This window comes from Chelon labrosus (genome assembly GCF_963514085.1).
Source record: "Chelon labrosus genome assembly, chromosome: 16".
Taxonomy (NCBI): domain Eukaryota; kingdom Metazoa; phylum Chordata; class Actinopteri; order Mugiliformes; family Mugilidae; genus Chelon; species Chelon labrosus.
In genome coordinates, this window is record NC_140349.1 from 18,889,375 (window position 1) to 18,907,907 (window position 18,533).

Sequence of the window (18,533 nt, forward strand, 5' to 3'; positions counted from 1 at the left end):
CATTTCTCAGCTCTGGGTGGTGAAAGAAAATAAATAAATAAATGATGGTACAGTTAGTACGTTTTGCCATCGGGGTCTACAGCCTCACTCTCACTCAGCGGTTTCGGAACTTAGTGGAACCATTACTTCACATTTAAAGAAACCTGCTGAGATGGTTTGGGCAGTTGGGCAGGATCCCATCTGGAGGCGAGGTATTATGGACATCCATCTGGGAGGAGACCAAAGGCCAGACCCAGATAGAGTGAGATGGAGGGATTACAGTGTATATGCTTTTTGACATGGGGTCACCATGGGATCGCCAGCACGAACTGAAAGAAGGGGTTGAAGGATCCAAAAGCACGGTCCTCTTTGCTTAGACTGCTGCCTGCATTTCCTGGTTCTGGTTAATCGGTGACATGATCTCACCTGAAACTGGCTAAAAGAAAAGGCAGAGGACTAACAGAACATTTCAGGAGAAAAAAAAAAAACGGCGTTCCGGAGTTAGAAATTGTTAAATTTGAGACCAGTACATTCAAAAACAAGAAAACGAAGAACGAAGGCTGAGTGTGATTTAGAATGAGTGAGCTACCACAACTGAAGCTGGAGGGCTGAAACAAACTGTCGAGCAAACAAACAGGCTTCCAAACATTTTCAGCTCTAAGGAACAATTCTTTGGAATGATGACTCTACATTTACATTTTTAAAAAATAAAACTGAATGTTTTGTCTCCACCCTCCTCGGTAGAGCTAGGGACTACATATTGTCCTAGTCCTGCTTTAATTGCACGCAGTAACTGACTTCATTGTGATGAGCCTACTGGCAGTCGAGGGAAACAATAGACCAATAAAACTGCCGTCATCTCACCTTCTGCTTTTAAGGATGATCAAGGATGATCAGTAAATCCCAGAGTGACTAACATAGTTTGGTTATTTCTCTTCTGAACACATGGCACTCCCTGTCTGATTACTGCGGGCTATTAGCATTCCACATCCCTCCTCCTTCCTGATTTGATTTGCTCACAATTGGAAAGCAAAGGATTTACCCAGCCTTGATATTCTGTCACACACATGCAAAGATTAATGCTGACAATGTCACTGTTGATTACAATGCTACATACCCAAATGGAGCGTGTTTCCTGATTACCCTGTGCAGCTCTTTATCCTCCCTGCTGCTACACATTTCATATTCAGTTCCTCATTTCTCCTTTTATGGAGACATTAAAGATTTCAAGTTTTGTACTCCGAGTGGGGGTAACTTGTATCAGCTGCTTTTCTTGTACTGTTTATGAACAGTGTAAACTATTCTAGGTATCAAACTGTGACATGCTGTATAACAGCTGTGCCACTGTGATGCCATGAATCCTCAGCTGGAAGTGAACTGGGAATCAGGTTATTGATGACAGTTGGCATGTGGCAGCACAGGCCATCACCCTCTGAGGTTCCTAATTTGGCGTCTGGAAGCACAGTACAGGAAAGAATAGACCATCTGGCACGGAGTTACCTGAGCAAGGTCAGACTGTGGAGATTTCCATTAATCAGCCTTTGTTATGGCCGTGAAGAGCTGTTCTGACTTCTTAAGGAGGGAGGAGAACAAAGGGGCTTTTGTCCTCCGAATGTTGTTAATGAAGCACTTGGATGAAAAGCTTTTTTAGAAGTAATGGGGCGTTTGAGTGTTTAGTTTGTCTAACAATGCATGGATATGTTGAATTAAAATCATCAACAAGCCAGTTGGACGCTTTAATTCAACACCTGTTAGCACAGTGGCATATTTTATCATTACTATAATAACTCCCAATGATATGGCATTTTCACAGTCAGTACCGACAATTTTCTGCCAATATTCTCAGCATTTTGTAACTGAGTGGCCAAGCCAAGCAGCCGTGTTAGCAGTGTGGCTCCAGTCCATGACGATGGTTGATAGCTGAAATGGTCTATCACTTGTCTACTACTGGGCCACAATGAAATACTTCAACAGTGGGTAACACGTCATGATATTTTTACACAGATCAGGCATAACATTATGGCCACTTACAGGTGAAGTAAATAACATTGATCATCTTGTGAGAATACAGTGTTCTGCTGGGAAACTTTTGGACCTGGCATTCATTCGTGTGGATGTTACTTAGACATGTACCACCCACCTAGGCCAGATCAGACACCCCCACCCCATAACAATGACACTCCTTGATGGCAGCAGCCATCCCCAGCAGGATGCAGCCTGACACAGACACACACACAAAAACGGTTTAGGAACGACTCAAAAAAATATGAAGAACAGCACAAGGTGTTGACCTGGCCTCCAAATTCACTAGATCCCAAAATGAATCAGATATCTGTGGGGTGATCCACAGAGGCCCCTCCCCTCAACCCATAGGACCCAAAGGTCTGATCGGTTTATATGCTCCCCAGACCTTTCTGGATATCCATGGATATCCAATATCCATAATTGGAATTCTAGCTCCTTCATCTGTGTTTAGATTCCTCTGTTAACTAATGACCAGCATCCTGGGTAATTAGTGTTACCACATTTGATAGCTGCCCCAAGGACCCCAAGCTCTAAAAGCCCCAGGTTCACCATCTGATTTTGATCATATCACAAATCTTTGTTTGGGAATTTGTACCACTACGCTAATGATGTATGATATCAACTACGCAGGTCCGCCATTATGTCTTAATAATGTTGCCATGTTTAACAGAGAGCCCTGTGTCCAAAATTCTGATATCTGTACCCCAAATAGCTTGTATTGTGTGCACCTGTTAATCACCATCTTCTCAGCCAGTCATATTTACACAGCGGGGGCGGTCACATTTGGATGTGGCAGGAATAATTCATGAAATGGATGGCATGGTTAAGAAAATAGAAAAAAAAAAGGATGGTGTCCTTAAGGTTCAAAATATAAATATACAACATATGACAGTATAAGTCTGAGTCCAGTGCCAATGGAGCAATGTTAGTACTCCTGTTAGAAACCATAAAGAGATATTGTACTCTCACTTGGATGACCTGCACCTATAAAAGTATTCCCACACATCAGCCAATTTGCATGTGATGCGGAACTGCAGAGAAAAATACACATCAAACTACATAAACGAATTAACATATTTGCTTTGAATGGTAATGAAATATCAACTGATCGTGTCACGCTATTTGACATATCTCCTGCTCTTCCGTTACACGGGCCACTCAAGGGCATTCAACGTGTACACACGCCTAAGCAACACCATTAAAGGACGCACCTTTGGCCAGACGAAGGCAATTTGCATGTGAATGAGGCTGAGTCCTGTTGTGGCACAGCGAGAATGATTCATCAGCCCGATGACCTTGCAAAATGTCAGCGACAGCTGTGTGGATCTGAGTCCACTGAGAATCAGACAAAGAAAACTCTGTTGTTTTAAAGTTGACTGGTTTGGGAAGACGCTGGGTTTTAGAGAGAGTAGAGTGCATATTTTGGCTTTGAGTTTTAGCTAGAAGAATGTGTTTCTGGGAGTATTTGGGATTCTGAAGGCGAGGGCGCCGGGGATTTAAAACCAGCTTGTTTCGGTTTTCTTTTTTCTTCAGCCTTTTGTGGTTTGTTCTTTAAAACCATTCAGATCTCGCATAACGTTTGAAGACTGGAGCTCTTTGCACACTTGTTACACACTTGGTCTCGTGTAAAGCTTTGAAAATACAAGTAATGTCTTAATATTTAAGTTAGAAATTGATATTTTGCAGCTGTGGGTGCAGAGGGAAAAATCCCACCGTCATTACAACCTCATTTTCAGACTGTTCATTGTGTCAAACAGTAGAATTATTCGATTATAAACAAGTACAGTCAAACACATTTGACCGTCCATGTTGCTGTAATGGAGAGATCACGCCTACATTGAATTTCCCTGTGTCTCCCCAGCAGTGCGACCGGTGGACAGCGACCTGTGTCTGGGTATTCCTCCGAACACCACCCAGCTCTGCCATATAAGCTGTCCGGTTGAGTGCGAGGTGTCTTCGTGGAGCGCTTGGGGACCCTGTACCTTTGAAAACTGCCAAGACCAAGCAGCCAAGAAAGGTAAGAGCTCACCGTGAGAACCGTAATGCCGTAGTCGACGAGGAACGGAGTTCTGTAAGCATCTTAGACTGAAGACCTCACCTTTTTGGATAATTATCCTCAAACATGAATTAAAGGAATCCAAACATCTTCATTGCATTTTTCATGCAAGCGGTATTTCATGGTTAAAAGATCTTAGCCCTGCGTGGATTCCATTGCCAATGAGGCCAATCTCATTTCTGGTTATGGACATAGGGACATGATGGACATGAACGATCCGATTGTGATTCTATAATACAGCAACAAGAATTCCTGGGATGTATTCCAATAACTTAACATTAGTGTTAAATTTAAAAGCTTTGTGACAGTAGTGACAAAGAGATCAGAATAGTGCCCAAGCATCGTCAGTTCCTCTGGCTGCTGTGGCATGTTGTGGTAGTCCATCCGTAGGGTTGACGCGGTCGCTGCTTCAGCCCTAATTATCCATGGAACAGCGGTGTCCGCCATGACTAATGCATGTTGACTCTGCCTTAATGAAGCGCCTCAAATGAAAGGGATGGCTGGAAACTCTTCTCCATGCATCTTAATGATGGATCCACTCCCACTTGCTCGTTTGCTCACTGTGCCACTTCTGGTCTCGCCGTCGTGTACTGTACAATCCGTAAAATGCGAACACACACACACATTACAGAGTGTGTGTACTCTGGCTCTCATTATCCAAGGAGACACGGACTCAAAGTGGGTCTTCCTGGATTCAAATCTTTTTATCCTCCTGTCGCTGAGCATGGGAATAAGCTGGCTGTGTTTACAGATGTGAACATCAGCTTGTACTACGTAATCTGTATGCAGAGGATTACACAGTTTCGTAGTATTTTCCAAGTTTTTGGGTCCAGAAGGATTTTCCCTCAGCCGTAAATGTGAGTCGCCAACTGTGTTCACTATTTCACACACTTTTGTCACTATGATTAATGATTTATGCAAATCTTAATTTCTCATATGCTATGAAGCCCTTGAGGCAAACTCATTTTCTGTGGCAAAAATTGATAATGATGTTGTAATCTCGCCGCACTACAAGCGCGCCGACTCCGTGTCCAACTTGTTTCATGTGCCATATGCATGGGGTGTATTTCACCTCATTCATTTTTTCACAGCATGTAGCCAGATGCAAAAAACAAAGGAGCTTCATGTCATGAGGTCGGCAACACTTTTTTGCAGGTCTTCGCTTTATTCTACTTTTGGTGTGTATCCGGCAATCACTATGGGAACACATATCAGATTTGACTTGCTACAGCAAGTAAAATACACTATATTGTATTAGAAGATGCTAATTTGGCTCACACAGATTAAGACATACTGGATATATTGCCATGCCCAAAGTCCAGTTTTCCCATAGGCTGTATGAACTATATAAACTATTCAAACTGGCTTTGGTATGTGGTGCAGTGAAGGCATCAGGCCTGCACAGGAGAACTCGTGATGTTACACTTTTGCATGAACAAACAAGCGAGCGTGGCATAATGTCAGCGAGAACAGAATGAGGCAAGCGACATGTAGCGACCACCTTGGTAGTGTAGTTTCAGTGTCACCATGAATCGAAAGGAGAGCACGGCAGGAAAGAGAAGCTGAAATTTAGAAGTGGCTGTGTTTATGGCGGAAAAATAGACCTGCCACCAAGGTGCACGGAGAAGGAAAAGAAATTGTAAAAAGGCTGAGACTCCAGCAGCACTTGTAGTGAATGGAACAACTTTATCAGAACGACGCGTTTCATCTTGAACGTGACCCTGATGAAGGCCACAAGTCGGAACGCTTCGGTCTCTTTACTACAAGTGCTGCTGGAGACTCAACTGTTGACACCACTACTCAAGAAACCTTCTTTTCCACTCAATAACCAAAGGTTTCTAAAGTTTGGCTAACTTGTAACCTTAACGTTGATATTAACTGATTGAATTTACTCACTGAGAGGTGCCACTTAAGCTTTGGAATCTAGCTTCTTAGGATGCATTGAACGGTGCTAGAGCTTTGAACGTTACACTATTTCAAACTGTAGTCACGATTAGATAATGATTACTTGTTCAACTCCAGCAGTGCGTAGGATTTAGTATGAGATTTGTTTTAGGTTTTTACCCTTCACTATCATTTGTCCTTGAGAATCTTTGCACAGCCTTACTATCCTGAGCTATCATGTGCACAATAGATCATCACATATGGCTGTTTCCATGTACGTGTCTCTTCAGTCAAAATGAAGCCTCGCGCCCTGACAACAGTAGCCCGTGTTGCGCTGTTATCTTTCAGTCTTGCCATTCATAATACACCCTGCAGATAGCAAGTGAGTGATGCCTGATAGAATTGAATTCCCCGTACCCCAAACCTCATCTTCTTTCATCTAAACCCCACCCCCACCCCCTGTCCTCGCAGATAAAACCGGCATCGGAGGGTTTAGACGCATGGTGGTACATGTTCAGCTGACCCGCCTGATTAAATGAAGGTTTCTGGGAGGACATGAGAGACAAAAATGAAATAGAAAAAGCAGACATTCTGCTGGTTTCACCTGGGTCCTGCAGGCACTCCTAGGCTCTTCTCCTTTATCAGGCTGGAGCAGGAGTGTGGATTAGGGGATGGGTGACCTTGCCTGGGCTTGAGTTAACATCCCCCCTCTCAGGACTTGGGTCATGGAATCTCATGCCCTTGAGCAAGAGGAAGCTGCACTCATATGAAAACAAATCCCTGCAGAATTAATGGATTCCTGCAAGCATTAGTCACTTTGGATAAAAAGTAATTTAATGATAGCAGAATTAAAACAGTCATTAGGGGAAGTTTTCCGAATTTCCGTCAACGGCACGCTTAATGAACTGTCATGTTAAATGCAATATTATGGTTATCATCCGAAGCACACTGTGACCACAGAGTGAGGTTAATGTGCTTACAGTTGCACATTATAGTCTGTCTAACTACTGCAAGTTTTTGCTCAGTAGATGACAGTCGGGGTGCTGTGGTCTATTATCGCTTGGCTGTTTTGCGTTCGTTTACGTCATTAGGTTCCCGTTGTTCCCCAACAGGCTTCAAACTTAGGAAAAGGAGGATCATCAACGAGCCTACGGGTGGGATGGGGAACTGCCCCCACCTGGTGGAGGCGATACCGTGTGAAGACCCGAGCTGCTTCGACTGGCTGGTGGTTAAACTGGAGGAGTGTATCCCGGATAACGAGAAGGAATGTGGACCCGGAACCCAGATCCCTCAAGTCCAGTGTGTCAACAGTGATGGTGAGTAGACACGGGAAATGATTTAGCCTAAAGCAGCTCTTTAGGTCAGGAGTAGCTGGCCCCCAAATACGTATTTAAGTGATTTCCAGCTTTGGTTCCATTTGATGGTGTCAGTCTAGTGGAGGTGGTTTTAAAGCGGACACTGTGAACCCCACTGAGACAAAATCCCTTCAAAAACCTTAATACAGCACTGGGAGGGATTCATCCATCCGTTGGGCCTCAGTATCGTGCCCTTACGTCTCTGATTCCACCCCTGCTTAAATTTCCCTGTGCCTTTTTTGGGGAGGCTTAAAAACCTCTGGTGTCATCCACCACACTGACCACACTACATTATTTCACTGCATCAGTTGATGTCAGTGGCACACATGACATGATTTAACAATGGCTCATCTATTGACAGGCGTTACCTCATGATGATGCACATCTAGTCAAAGCTAGTTAGCAGGGTGACATAAAGAGGAGTGCAGATGAGGGCTATACATCATTTAGTCAAAACAGAAATTGGGCTCGATTGTCACCCAAGTCGCCTTTTTTGAAATTTCCTAATCCAGCTGAACGTGTTTGTGCCAAGGTGGTGTGAAATTAACTCATCGGGCTGTGGATATGCTTGTGGCACTTTGTGATTCAAAATAGTAAATTAATGATACCTTAAAAAGGGAAATTGCCAGGTGTCGGCATCCACTCAGACACAGGTGCTGGGGAACAATAAATGTAACAGCGCCGATGCCGTGGCTCTGCTCCGTCCGCGAGCTAATTACCGGACAAGCGGAGATGTTTGGGCTTTTGTTTGGAGGTTTCATCAATGTGATGTGGGTCAGTTTACTCAGCTCTGATTGCTGCAGAGACGCTTGGCCTCCCTTTGAACCATTGCACTGTGCGCCCCACAGCTTTGGCTTGCTGCCGAACAATGTAATTGCTGCATTTTCTGTAGAGGGATACTCCTCTATTGTTTGTGCTATTCTAAGCGATTTTATTGTGTGTGTGCGTGTGTATGTCACTGCTATCCCTTGGGTTACAGCACAGGCGACTGGCCAAAACTGTGCTGGAAGATAATGTGAGGCACCAGAACAGTGCTGGCGCTGCCTGAGGGATCTCTCTCTCTCCCTCCCTCTCTCTCTCTCTCTCTCAGTCAGACACACATACACACTCACACACACTGCGACCTAAGGACTAAACACCTGCTTTCTTGTTCACACCTCATCATAGCTGGGGAACAGCAGGTAGAATAGCAAATTATTTCCCTACTAGACAATGGAATCTCTTGTTCCGCTCTGCATTAAAAAGAGCAATGTTGTTTGCACGTGTTGCGCTTTGTCATTGTGGCGCATGCAAGCCGTGCACAGCTACTCACGGTGTCTCCCAGCTCCCTCACATGGGAGGGAGTTGCAAACAGTAAAGAATGGGAAAAGTTGCTGAGAGAAAGTAGCTCAAGATTAATCATACTTTAAATGTCAGATGTCAGCAAAACTGTCAGAGGTTTAAGTTTCCAACGCAGGAAGTATAAATGGCTCACACCAGCGACGGCTACGTGTGTAGGTTATAGCGTCCATGTCCCGCAGTATCTTAAATGAGCCTTTAGACTAAATAAGATTAGACATCATCCTTTTCCATTCTTCACTACTTATGGTGAAATGATTAACGCAGAAAAACAACTCGTGGGAAATATATTTAATTACATTTTCTGTGAGTTTTATGACAAAGTAGATGTAGCTTCCTGAAATGTCTTGTTCAGTGACACACCATCAAGGGACAGGGAAGCTCTGACTAATTTGCCATGAAAAATGGAGACAAGAAGTCCAAAAATGGCACAAGCTGCGATTTAATGAATTGCAGTTGTACTTGCACAGTGACTGAGCAGCTTTGATTTATATTATTCCTTAGGTTAAGCAACTGAAATATGTAGAAAGTCACTCTTAATTAATCGGTTCTGACCTGAATGCTGCAATTTCAGAGTCCCCCTTTTTTTTTCCTGAGCAAAACAGTGCGTCGGACACGCATTGTGTGTGTCTATGTGTGTCTGTGTGGGGGCAATTATGAGTAGATTCCTGAACCATAATACAGTAGCTACTAATGAGGGCTCTGGGGAGGGAGGGAGGGGGAGAGAGAGAGAGAGAGAGAGAGAGAGAGAGAGAGAGAGAGAGAGAGAGAGAGAGAGAGAGAGAGAGAGAGAGAGAGAGAGAGAGAGAGAGAGAGAGAGAGAGAGAGAGACATGAGGGTTGTTCATCAGTTTCCATATAATACTCATAGCCTGTGAATGGGGACCTTGACTGTGTTGTAGCAGTGATCATCATTCTCTTCATCCCAAAATGACTTGTTCTCTACAGCTAATTATCTTTACTTTCGTTCCGCTGAGAAATTAAAAGAAAAACGTCCTTGAAAGATAATTTATTATTAAAAACATGGCCACGTTTTTCTTAACTTCACATCTACAGATCCATAGCGAAGAGCGGCGCAAAGCCTGTATTGGAAAAGAGCTCAGATTTATCCCCCGGTGTTCACATCAGTTGAAATCAACTGAAGAAATTGCTGAAGCTTGATTTAATTAAAGCAGCAACAACAACAACAAAAAAACAAGTGGGGTGCCCCTAAAGATTATTATCACACCCAGACTGTAGTTCATTTCAGTTCAGCTCAATTCAGTTCAATTCAACTCCAGTTTTCTCTAGACTCTACAGAACCTGGAGCCTGAAACCCACAGAGGACGCACTAAGGCCGCAGTGGCAAAGAAAAACTCCCTTTTAACAGGAAGAAAACCTCAAACCCTAGAACCTAGCTCAGATCAGGGTACAGACGCCAGTCGTGTAGAGAGGCAGAAAACAAAAAGAAAGAGGTGGGACAGAAGATAACGGGAGTAAGAGGAAGAGAAGACAGAAGGAATGTCCTAAGGAACAGACGTTTTGCCACTCATCCAAGTAACATTTCCAGATCTAAAGGACTTCTGGGAAGTCGGGGCTTAACCATCAGAAACTCTCTTGAGTAGACACGAGTGAATTGAGTTTCTGATGGTTAACACCCACAGCTATTCCTCTTTAAACCTCGACTCCCCACCAGTCTTTTAGAGCTAAATAAGCTACTTGGATGAAACGTCTTCAAGTAACTCCACAAGTCCAGCTGTCATTGTTTCAGCTTGTTTTTTGGATATACTACGACCTGGATGACTGGGAACCCTCACATGCATTGACTACCTCAGGATAACTTCTGTTTTGTCAGGCTGTGCTGGAAGGTGTTATGACCCTCACAGTTGTATTGGAATACATGCTCACTTAGCACAAACTAAGAGTTGTATCAAACTGCCACGAAACTGCTTTGGTGCCTTCAGGAGAAATACTGAGTTAGATGAAAACTAACAAAAGTGTTTTTCAGTTACCATTGAGGGCCTGTGGGTTCTTAGATTTAATGAATCACTTACCCTTAAACAACCCTCCCATATTCATCACTCAATCTTTTCCCTCTTCCATCTCGTCCACGTATTCCTCGAGGCACTCTTTATTAATATGTGGAGACATTTAAAAGGCTCGTGAATGCGTCCAGGTAAGTGGTTTCAGTCCCACGGATGAAAGAAAAACTGCTCAAGGTGACCTCATCTTCATCCTTCTGTCTCTCCCGCTTTCCTTGCATCTTGCGAGAGGCACTCAGCTAAAGAGGTGTGGGCTTCCTTTTATGGCACCGTGTGGAATCAGACTTATTGGTAAATTAGATTAGCACAGCCCGCTCCACACAGTCAGCTTGGATTTAGTCTGCCTCTCTTCCCCATTACCTCTAACGGGGCGATAGGCAATCTCTCCCGGATGTGGCAGAATTGAATAGAGGAGATGTCAGCCTCCGTCTGGTACGTTTCCGTCAGCGGAGGTTCAGGCAGAGGTTTGTCTTGTCAGATGTGCACAATGTTTAAGAGAAAATTGTCCCTTTGATCGCTGAGCTCAGGGCGAGCTGATATCACGTCAGCTTCTCAGATCTGAGAGTTTAGCAAAATGATCGTGAGCACCATGTGGATCAAGAGAGAAGGAAGGTGGTTTCTCAGAAAAATTCCCTTCTGGCTTCGCAACATGTCTTATTTTGGTACTTACATTTATACAGAAAAATTATTCATTTCTCTAAAAGTGACACATTTTTTATTATTCTATCTGAGTTAGTCGCTCAGCCTGCCCCAGGGAGGCGTCTCGGCTGCTTTCATTCTGTAACAACTGACATGTTTGCCTATTAGAAAGCTAACTTCCATCTTAAATGACAAAACAGGCCATGTGCCGTTGTCTTCCATTAGCCTCCAATGGCAGCCTCAGAAGGAGAGACGTTCGCTCCTGAGCCTGGGCTGGGATTTCACCTTGTAACAGTATGGCTTCTGTAGTCTCATTCTCAGTTGTGATATTTCGAGAGTTGTTTTTGTGATCACTATGCAGCCTAGATATGGAATCATCTCTATTGTCACCTTTATTAATAATACCGTTGTTTGTGCTATTGATCCTTCATGTCACTGCAGTTTATCTATACATATTAAAAAACCCTATTCATATCCTTTAATCATTTATAATTTAATAACTGTCAGAATGGGTGATGCTTTTTGTCTCCACTGCAGATAGTAGCGCAGATTCAGTAGTGGCAGGTATACGTAGACAATCCATGTTGATCCAGCCGTCTAATTTGACCCAGTTTTCCAAGCCCCTACCTCATCCCTCTTGAGTAGTGCTAGCATGGCTTTTCACTATTTCATACTGAGAGAGAAATATCACAATTTATACGAACTTCCTCCAATAGTACACCGTTTTATACATAGTAATATGAATATCTGCTCATGAAAGATGTAATCCAACAGTACTCCAAAGATACTAGAACCTGCAACAATCCTTGCAAGGATTAAAATGCAAGGAAGCAAAAAGAATTCAGCCTCTGAGGAGCATGAATTGTCCCAGTAAATTCCACGCCAGTTTACCAATTAGAAACCGGAATTTTGCCTCATGGAGGTGTAAAAGGAAAGGTCAGCAGGTCGCTAGTAATACTAGGGTGCATGCTACTTGAGGGCTACTTGAGAATGCTCCATAATCAATGACAGGCAGTAGTAGTAGTAGTAGTAAAGAAAAACACTTAAGAGTTGATTGGACGCCATAATGATCAAATGAAAATTGATGTCTCTACTGCATACCTGACTGTCCCTATTGCTGCTTTATTGCTTTTTGGTGACTAGTGCAGCAGTATGTTGGGGCTGTTTAATTATCAAGAACTAGAAGCAACTCACTCGATGATCCATTTACTAAAAACATCTGGAAAGTCGTCGGTGTCATCCAGACACTTCCCTCTAATCTGGACGTTTTCTATTACCCCTGTCAAGGCTCCATATGTCTCCCATCACCAGCACTGCTTCACCCCCACAGCTCTGTGGCATCCCTCACAGTTGCTCCTGACTGGCCTCTTATTGATCTCTTGTTGTCTCCTTCTGATGAAAATGGATCTGTTTTTTCCCCGAGGTCCCAGACATGTCATTGGACTCATGGCCGCCATTCTTCCAGCCCTTCACACAATGAGATTTTCACAGATATGGTACTCCAGCGGCAGGATGAACTGGGATGAAATGAGATGGCGAGTGAGGACAGCCTGACGATCTAGATCAATATAGAACACATCAGCAACTCAGCACCCCTGCCCCTCAAAAAAAAAAATCCAAATCCTTGAAAAGACCTCTAATACAATATAAACCAGGGTTCCTTCTCAAACGGCCGTTTCATTTCTCACTTAAGCCATTTAGGACTATCAGTGCCGCAAAATGAAATGATGATTCTGCAACTCAAGTGTAATTTTCAATGGTCTAATCCCACCTTGAAGTGGTGAATTTTATTTTAAATAACAAAAAGACGAGATCAAAATGCTTCTGTATCTAGGATATATAAGTGATTATTGTGTTATTATTGACAAGGACAGATATTTAATTGCAAGCAAGAAGGCAATAAGACAAAAATGGCATGAGAAGGAACCTCCTACTTTAGAACAACGGCTAGAAAGATTTGCACTTTGAAGAAAATGGGTTACCAACTGAGACTGAGAGGAAATGTCTTTTGTCAAACAGAGTGGGAGACATTTAATTGACCCAATGATACATGATCTCCAAGATACATGCTTTGTACATACCCTTCTACTACAATGGATGGTTGTTCATGTTTACTTTTGTTTTTGATTTCTTGTACTTCCTTGTTTTCACTTAATCGACAGGAAGACGCTGTGCATTTGTACCTATTAAAACTATTCAAACTCATATTTGTTTGTTCTGAAGAAAACCCAATAAGTACTAAAGTATAAAAAGTGCTTTTTTTTTGTTTTTTTTAAGCGCGCTGTGCCCTGACTTGTGTACAGTTCCATCAGTGTCAACCATGCCAGCAGAGTGGAAGTTGTCTTGAGGAGGAGAGAGTGACACAACTTATCCGCCCTGCAAGCTGCAAAGAATCTGGGCACATTTGATTTGGAGTCGGCAGCATAGGACGACGCTGCAGTGGAAAAAAAAAAAAAAAAAAAAAAAAAAGCGATATAGAGAGAAAGAAGTAAAAATCTCATGGTAGCCTTTTTACTGTAGAGGATACGGAAATCATTTCTATGCTATTCTTAACACTAGAATATGATGCATGGAGAATTCTAATCCAGATATTTCCAAATATTTTCTGCCCAGCCAATTCTTCTTGCATTTACATTTCCGACATCCAGCTCTACTCACGACGGCCTTACGCAATCAAGAAGGCTTTGTATGAGAAGCACACCAACTAATTTTGGAAAGGCGAATATCGCTTAAGCCGTCCCTGTACCCTTTTCCCTTTGTGCAACTAAGATTTTCCAATAAGGATCAGTGGGGTAGATTCCCGTTTCACTGTCAGGGTCTGCTTACACAATGTGAAGATGAGTTCACTGAATTGAGTACGTTTCTGCTCTCTGCAGGCATAAAAGTCGACACTCTATACTTTTCATTACGCACTCTTTTATACATTTATACATACAGAAACATTCACACAGTACCATTTGTTTTCATGTCCCCATTCATTTAGTCTCCTTTGTAAGGAGTGCAAGACGAAACCAGATACCTTTTTGTTTTGCTTCTCAGCTTTTGATCACAAACCTCAGTGATTTACTTGCAGAGTGATCCTTACTTCAGGCTGGTTGTTTCTTGTCCAATAATGCAGTTACTGTTTTATCTTGGCAGTGAAATTAAGCAACTTTTCTCATACTAGCAACAGCTAAATATGGACAACTCAAGGTCTGTGCTGTTTAGCAGCAGTTTACTGAAATACTGTATATAATACTTTTCAGCTCCAGTGATCCTGCATTATTAGTAAGTTTATAACAATTTCTATGTTTCCAGAAAAGCAGTTATTTTGGTTTGGATGTGCAGTTTTCAGATTGCTGCACGAAACAAGGTTCTTGCATCACGGGCTTCACACCGCGTCACCCCTTCAGTCTTTTTGCTTATTAATGGAAATCGAAACCACAGACAGCCTTTGTATAAATGCCATTTCCTTTTTCCTTTTTCACATTCCTTGAATCTGTTCGTCTCCCCCCAGGTGAATATGTGGAGAGGCAGCTCTGCCGCGACGCCATTCTTCCGATGCCTGCCATCTGTGAGGTGCCTTGCCCGAAGGACTGCGCCTTGAGCCCCTGGACTCCCTGGTCTCTCTGCTCCCACACCTGCTCTGGAAAAAACACGGAGGGCAAGCAGACCAGAGCTCGTTCCATCCTTGCGTATAACGCAGGAGAAGGTAGGAAGTCCTGTGTCCTGCACCAAGAAAACACATGTAAGTCACATATACAGTAGCTAAACATATTCTTATGGGCCATTTAGTTCATTAGGAATCAGTCGATAAGTTTCCTCTGATGCAATCAAAGGTATTTACACATACCCTGATAAAGCTAAAAACAAACATCAGTATCCGCCAACACAGATTCACTGTATCTGGGCTAGTGCCTCAGTGGCATTAGTGCTGCAAGTTCTACATTTGCATATCTCATTTGCCTCTCCCAGATATGTACCACATGCGAAATGTCAAAATGAAATGAATTATTCTGTGTGTTCCTCTACAGCGACTGCTAAGGTTGTGGCATGGGTTACTGTGATGCAGGGTAAGAAGTAACTGGAGCCTGAAACTCTCAAGTCTCGCAGTGTTTTATACTCACACTGTCAAAGCTAATTGTATAATATGTTCTTGTCCTTAAAACAATTCACACGGATTCCTTCTGTTCAAGGTCCTTCCCTGCTGTCACTGGTCCGTCCAATATTCGGTACTTTTATATTTGATGTGCAGATGCTTGTGATTTTTGCTTATGTAGTATATAGTCTCCACATGTTTAAATAGAGGGACATAGAAATGTGGCTAGATGATCTATTTCCATTAATCTGCTGGTCCAGGAAGATCCCTTTGTTTTTATAACAGAAAAGAAAAATATATATTATATGTATATATACTCATAGTAGCATCGAGTCTTCCTTGGCATTAAGTGTTTCAATCCCCAACAGCCATCCAAGCTGCCAATCACAATTTAAGAACTAAGCCATTCTCAAAACTGAGAGAATGCACAGATGGTTAGCGTCTGGCTTGGCAGCAGATCAGAATATTATCTTTTACTTGACAACTATTATTTCCACTCTTCTTGTCTGACTTCTGGATCACATTGCCTGGGAGGCATTCTTTGACATATTCACAACAATGCAGCGGCCGTGCTGGGGTAAGGGGATGCAGTGTGAATTCACATCCCTTCTCCATCATCCATGATGTGCTTAAAGAGGATTTCCATGTCAGAGCGCAACACAGCCTGTTTACTAATTTTTCTAGTATTGGCAGACACTGTTGCAGTTTTAGCAGCGGAGCATGAACCTAAGGCAGGTCGATGCAACACATGCTGACTGAGGCATCAAGTCATGATAGCTCTCCCAGCCATCAGCTATACAAAACTGAGACAGGCTGCCAAGGGCCTGAGGACTAACTACCACAACTAGTAGAATATAGTATGATAGAGAAGAGGGAAAACTCTAAACTAAAAAATTTAGTCCGTGCTCAGTTCAGATTTGGAGCTGACCGTCTTTTATTTAGCCGTCTTATGTGTGTTGTACATAGTTCAAGGAAAAGTTGAACTCAACTTGTCTCAACTGATCTACTTCCTAGTCCATTTGTCTCCTACTCTCCTATTGCACTATACACATATACTTTCATTTGTGCACAGCATGCACAGCGCTGTAAGAAGTACAGAAGTAAATAATCTTAATTTAGGACATATACCGCCACCAGAAGCAAACAGCTGGTTTGTCTTGGTGGATAGAAGCTGACCCAGTGGTTTTGCGAAGCACATTTGGTAACTTCACTTCCCTTGCTGTTTTTCCTGCGTATAGTCACCTGTTAGTTTGTTGTCCAAGATAACACCTAGGTTCCTACACTGGGCTTTAGACAAGGACAGCAGATCTGAAGAACTGTCTGTTCCTGTGAAATACCTTGAAATTTAACTGAAGAATGTATTTAGAAAATAGTTTTATAAAAACATCTTATAACATCCATAAAACAGAACTATATTTTGACCTTCTGTATCACGTTGTTAGAGTTAAAATAAAGCTTTGAGTCATCTGCACAAAAGTGTAAACAGATGCAGTGCGTCTGGAAGATTTGATAGAGGTAGCATACAAATAGAGAATAGTAAGGAGCCAAGGATTGAGCCTTGTGGCACTCCATAAGTGAACAGAGAAGTGGAGCAATTAAAGTTACCGATGTCCGCGCAGAATTTACCACAGAGAAATAGGAATATTGTAAACTGTAAGATGTAGGTATGGAGCAGTCAGTGATTAAAAAAAAAAAAATGTATTAAGATCTAAAAGCAATACAATAGATCAGCAACAATTCACTGGTACATGGCTATTATTAAGAGCACAAAGGGCAATTGTATGAATTGTATGAGTACTAGGTCTACAACATTTCTTCCCAAGCAATCGACCATGAAGGGTGGTTCAGATAATGGGCGTGTTTAAGAGATGGCTTTTTTGGAGAAACTATAGCCGTTTGACGCTTCACTAGACAGGAGTCAGGATTACTGACTTGGATAAATGGAGACATCGAATGAAGAAGTGAGCTGGAACAGGCAAGCTCTTCTCTCCTGCTTTACGTTTTTGACTCTTCTTTACTTGACCTTTTGACTTGAGAGTGGTTTCTCAGCTGTCTCACTAAAGCAGTTTAGTTTAATTATTATGTAAGTAGTATCAGTTATATTCCATATGACATATATTCTACAGGCTGCTAATAAAGCAACAGCTGTATAATCACTTTGACATACTCCCGCTGACCGTTAATAAATGTATCAAGGCAGCGTGTACTGCCTTTTTGCATGAGATAATTATTCAGGTCAGCAGAAACACTGGGACTGACACAAGGGATTATTGCCTGACAAGATAGTGTTGACTTAATAACCTCATTATCCAAACAGCAAATAACACGTGGAAACATGGATGATGATGATACAGAGCAGGAAGCTCAACTGTGTGTTTTTGTCACGTGGATCATCCTTTTTTTTCCCCTCTGTGATCTCCTCTCACCCCAACCGGTTGAGGCAGACGGCTGCCCGCCCTGAGTCAGATTCTGTTCCAGGTTCTTCCTCCCTGCTGTCCCCAACAGCTTGCTCAAAAGGGAATCGTTGTGTCTCTCTCTTAAATATTATATGGTCTTTATCTTGCATAATGTATGTGCAAAGTACCCCGGGGTGACTTATGTTGTGATTTGACACGATATAAATAAAAGTCACTGGATTTAATTGAATTGGAGGAGTGTTTAAAGGACGGCAGAAGTGACATAGCTCATTTTCGTCAATGTAAATGGTACATTTTTCAGATATACTGTATGTTTAATTGGTAGCACTTAAATATTTATCAGTTAACTTTTAATTAGCACTTGCTCCAATGTGCCCTTCGATGTGGTAATGAGCTCTAGGCTTGATAAATGAGTGTCCCGATGACATCCGATGGTATCTTTTATAAATTACTCCACGAAGGACATCACCCCGGTGCCGTTACACAGAGGTCTCTCTCTTCTCATGTCCAGTTCAGACACGCAAGCTCTGACTGGAAGATGTCTTTCAGTGCACTCTGAGGCGCTAATGGCTGACCTTCTCCTCGGGGGTTCTCTTTTGTCAAGGTGACGCCGGCTGCTAATGACAGGGTTTCATGGTGAAAGGGGTCACGTGGTTTGCACACCCCACCTGGGTCCATGTCCAGGCTTCCGGCTCTCTGTAGCTATTCCGCCCCCCCCTCATCTCTGTCAGTCCTTGTGGGT

The 18,533-nt window shown here is 42.7% G+C and overlaps 1 protein-coding gene across 1 annotated transcript in view; it reads left to right on the plus strand.

Annotated features, from left to right (window-relative positions):
• Positions 1 to 18,533, plus strand: part of thsd7aa (thrombospondin, type I, domain containing 7Aa) — a gene marked incomplete at both ends in the record, with an annotated part of 135,508 nt that overhangs the window by 81,889 nt on the left and 35,086 nt on the right. Inside the window, 3 exons of the mRNA XM_084562929.1 lie at positions 3,866 to 4,021; positions 7,057 to 7,260; positions 14,793 to 14,987. Of these exons, the coding sequence (XP_084419055.1) occupies positions 3,866 to 4,021; positions 7,057 to 7,260; positions 14,793 to 14,987 (555 nt within the window). The remainder of the gene's footprint in view (positions 1 to 3,865; positions 4,022 to 7,056; positions 7,261 to 14,792; positions 14,988 to 18,533) is intronic.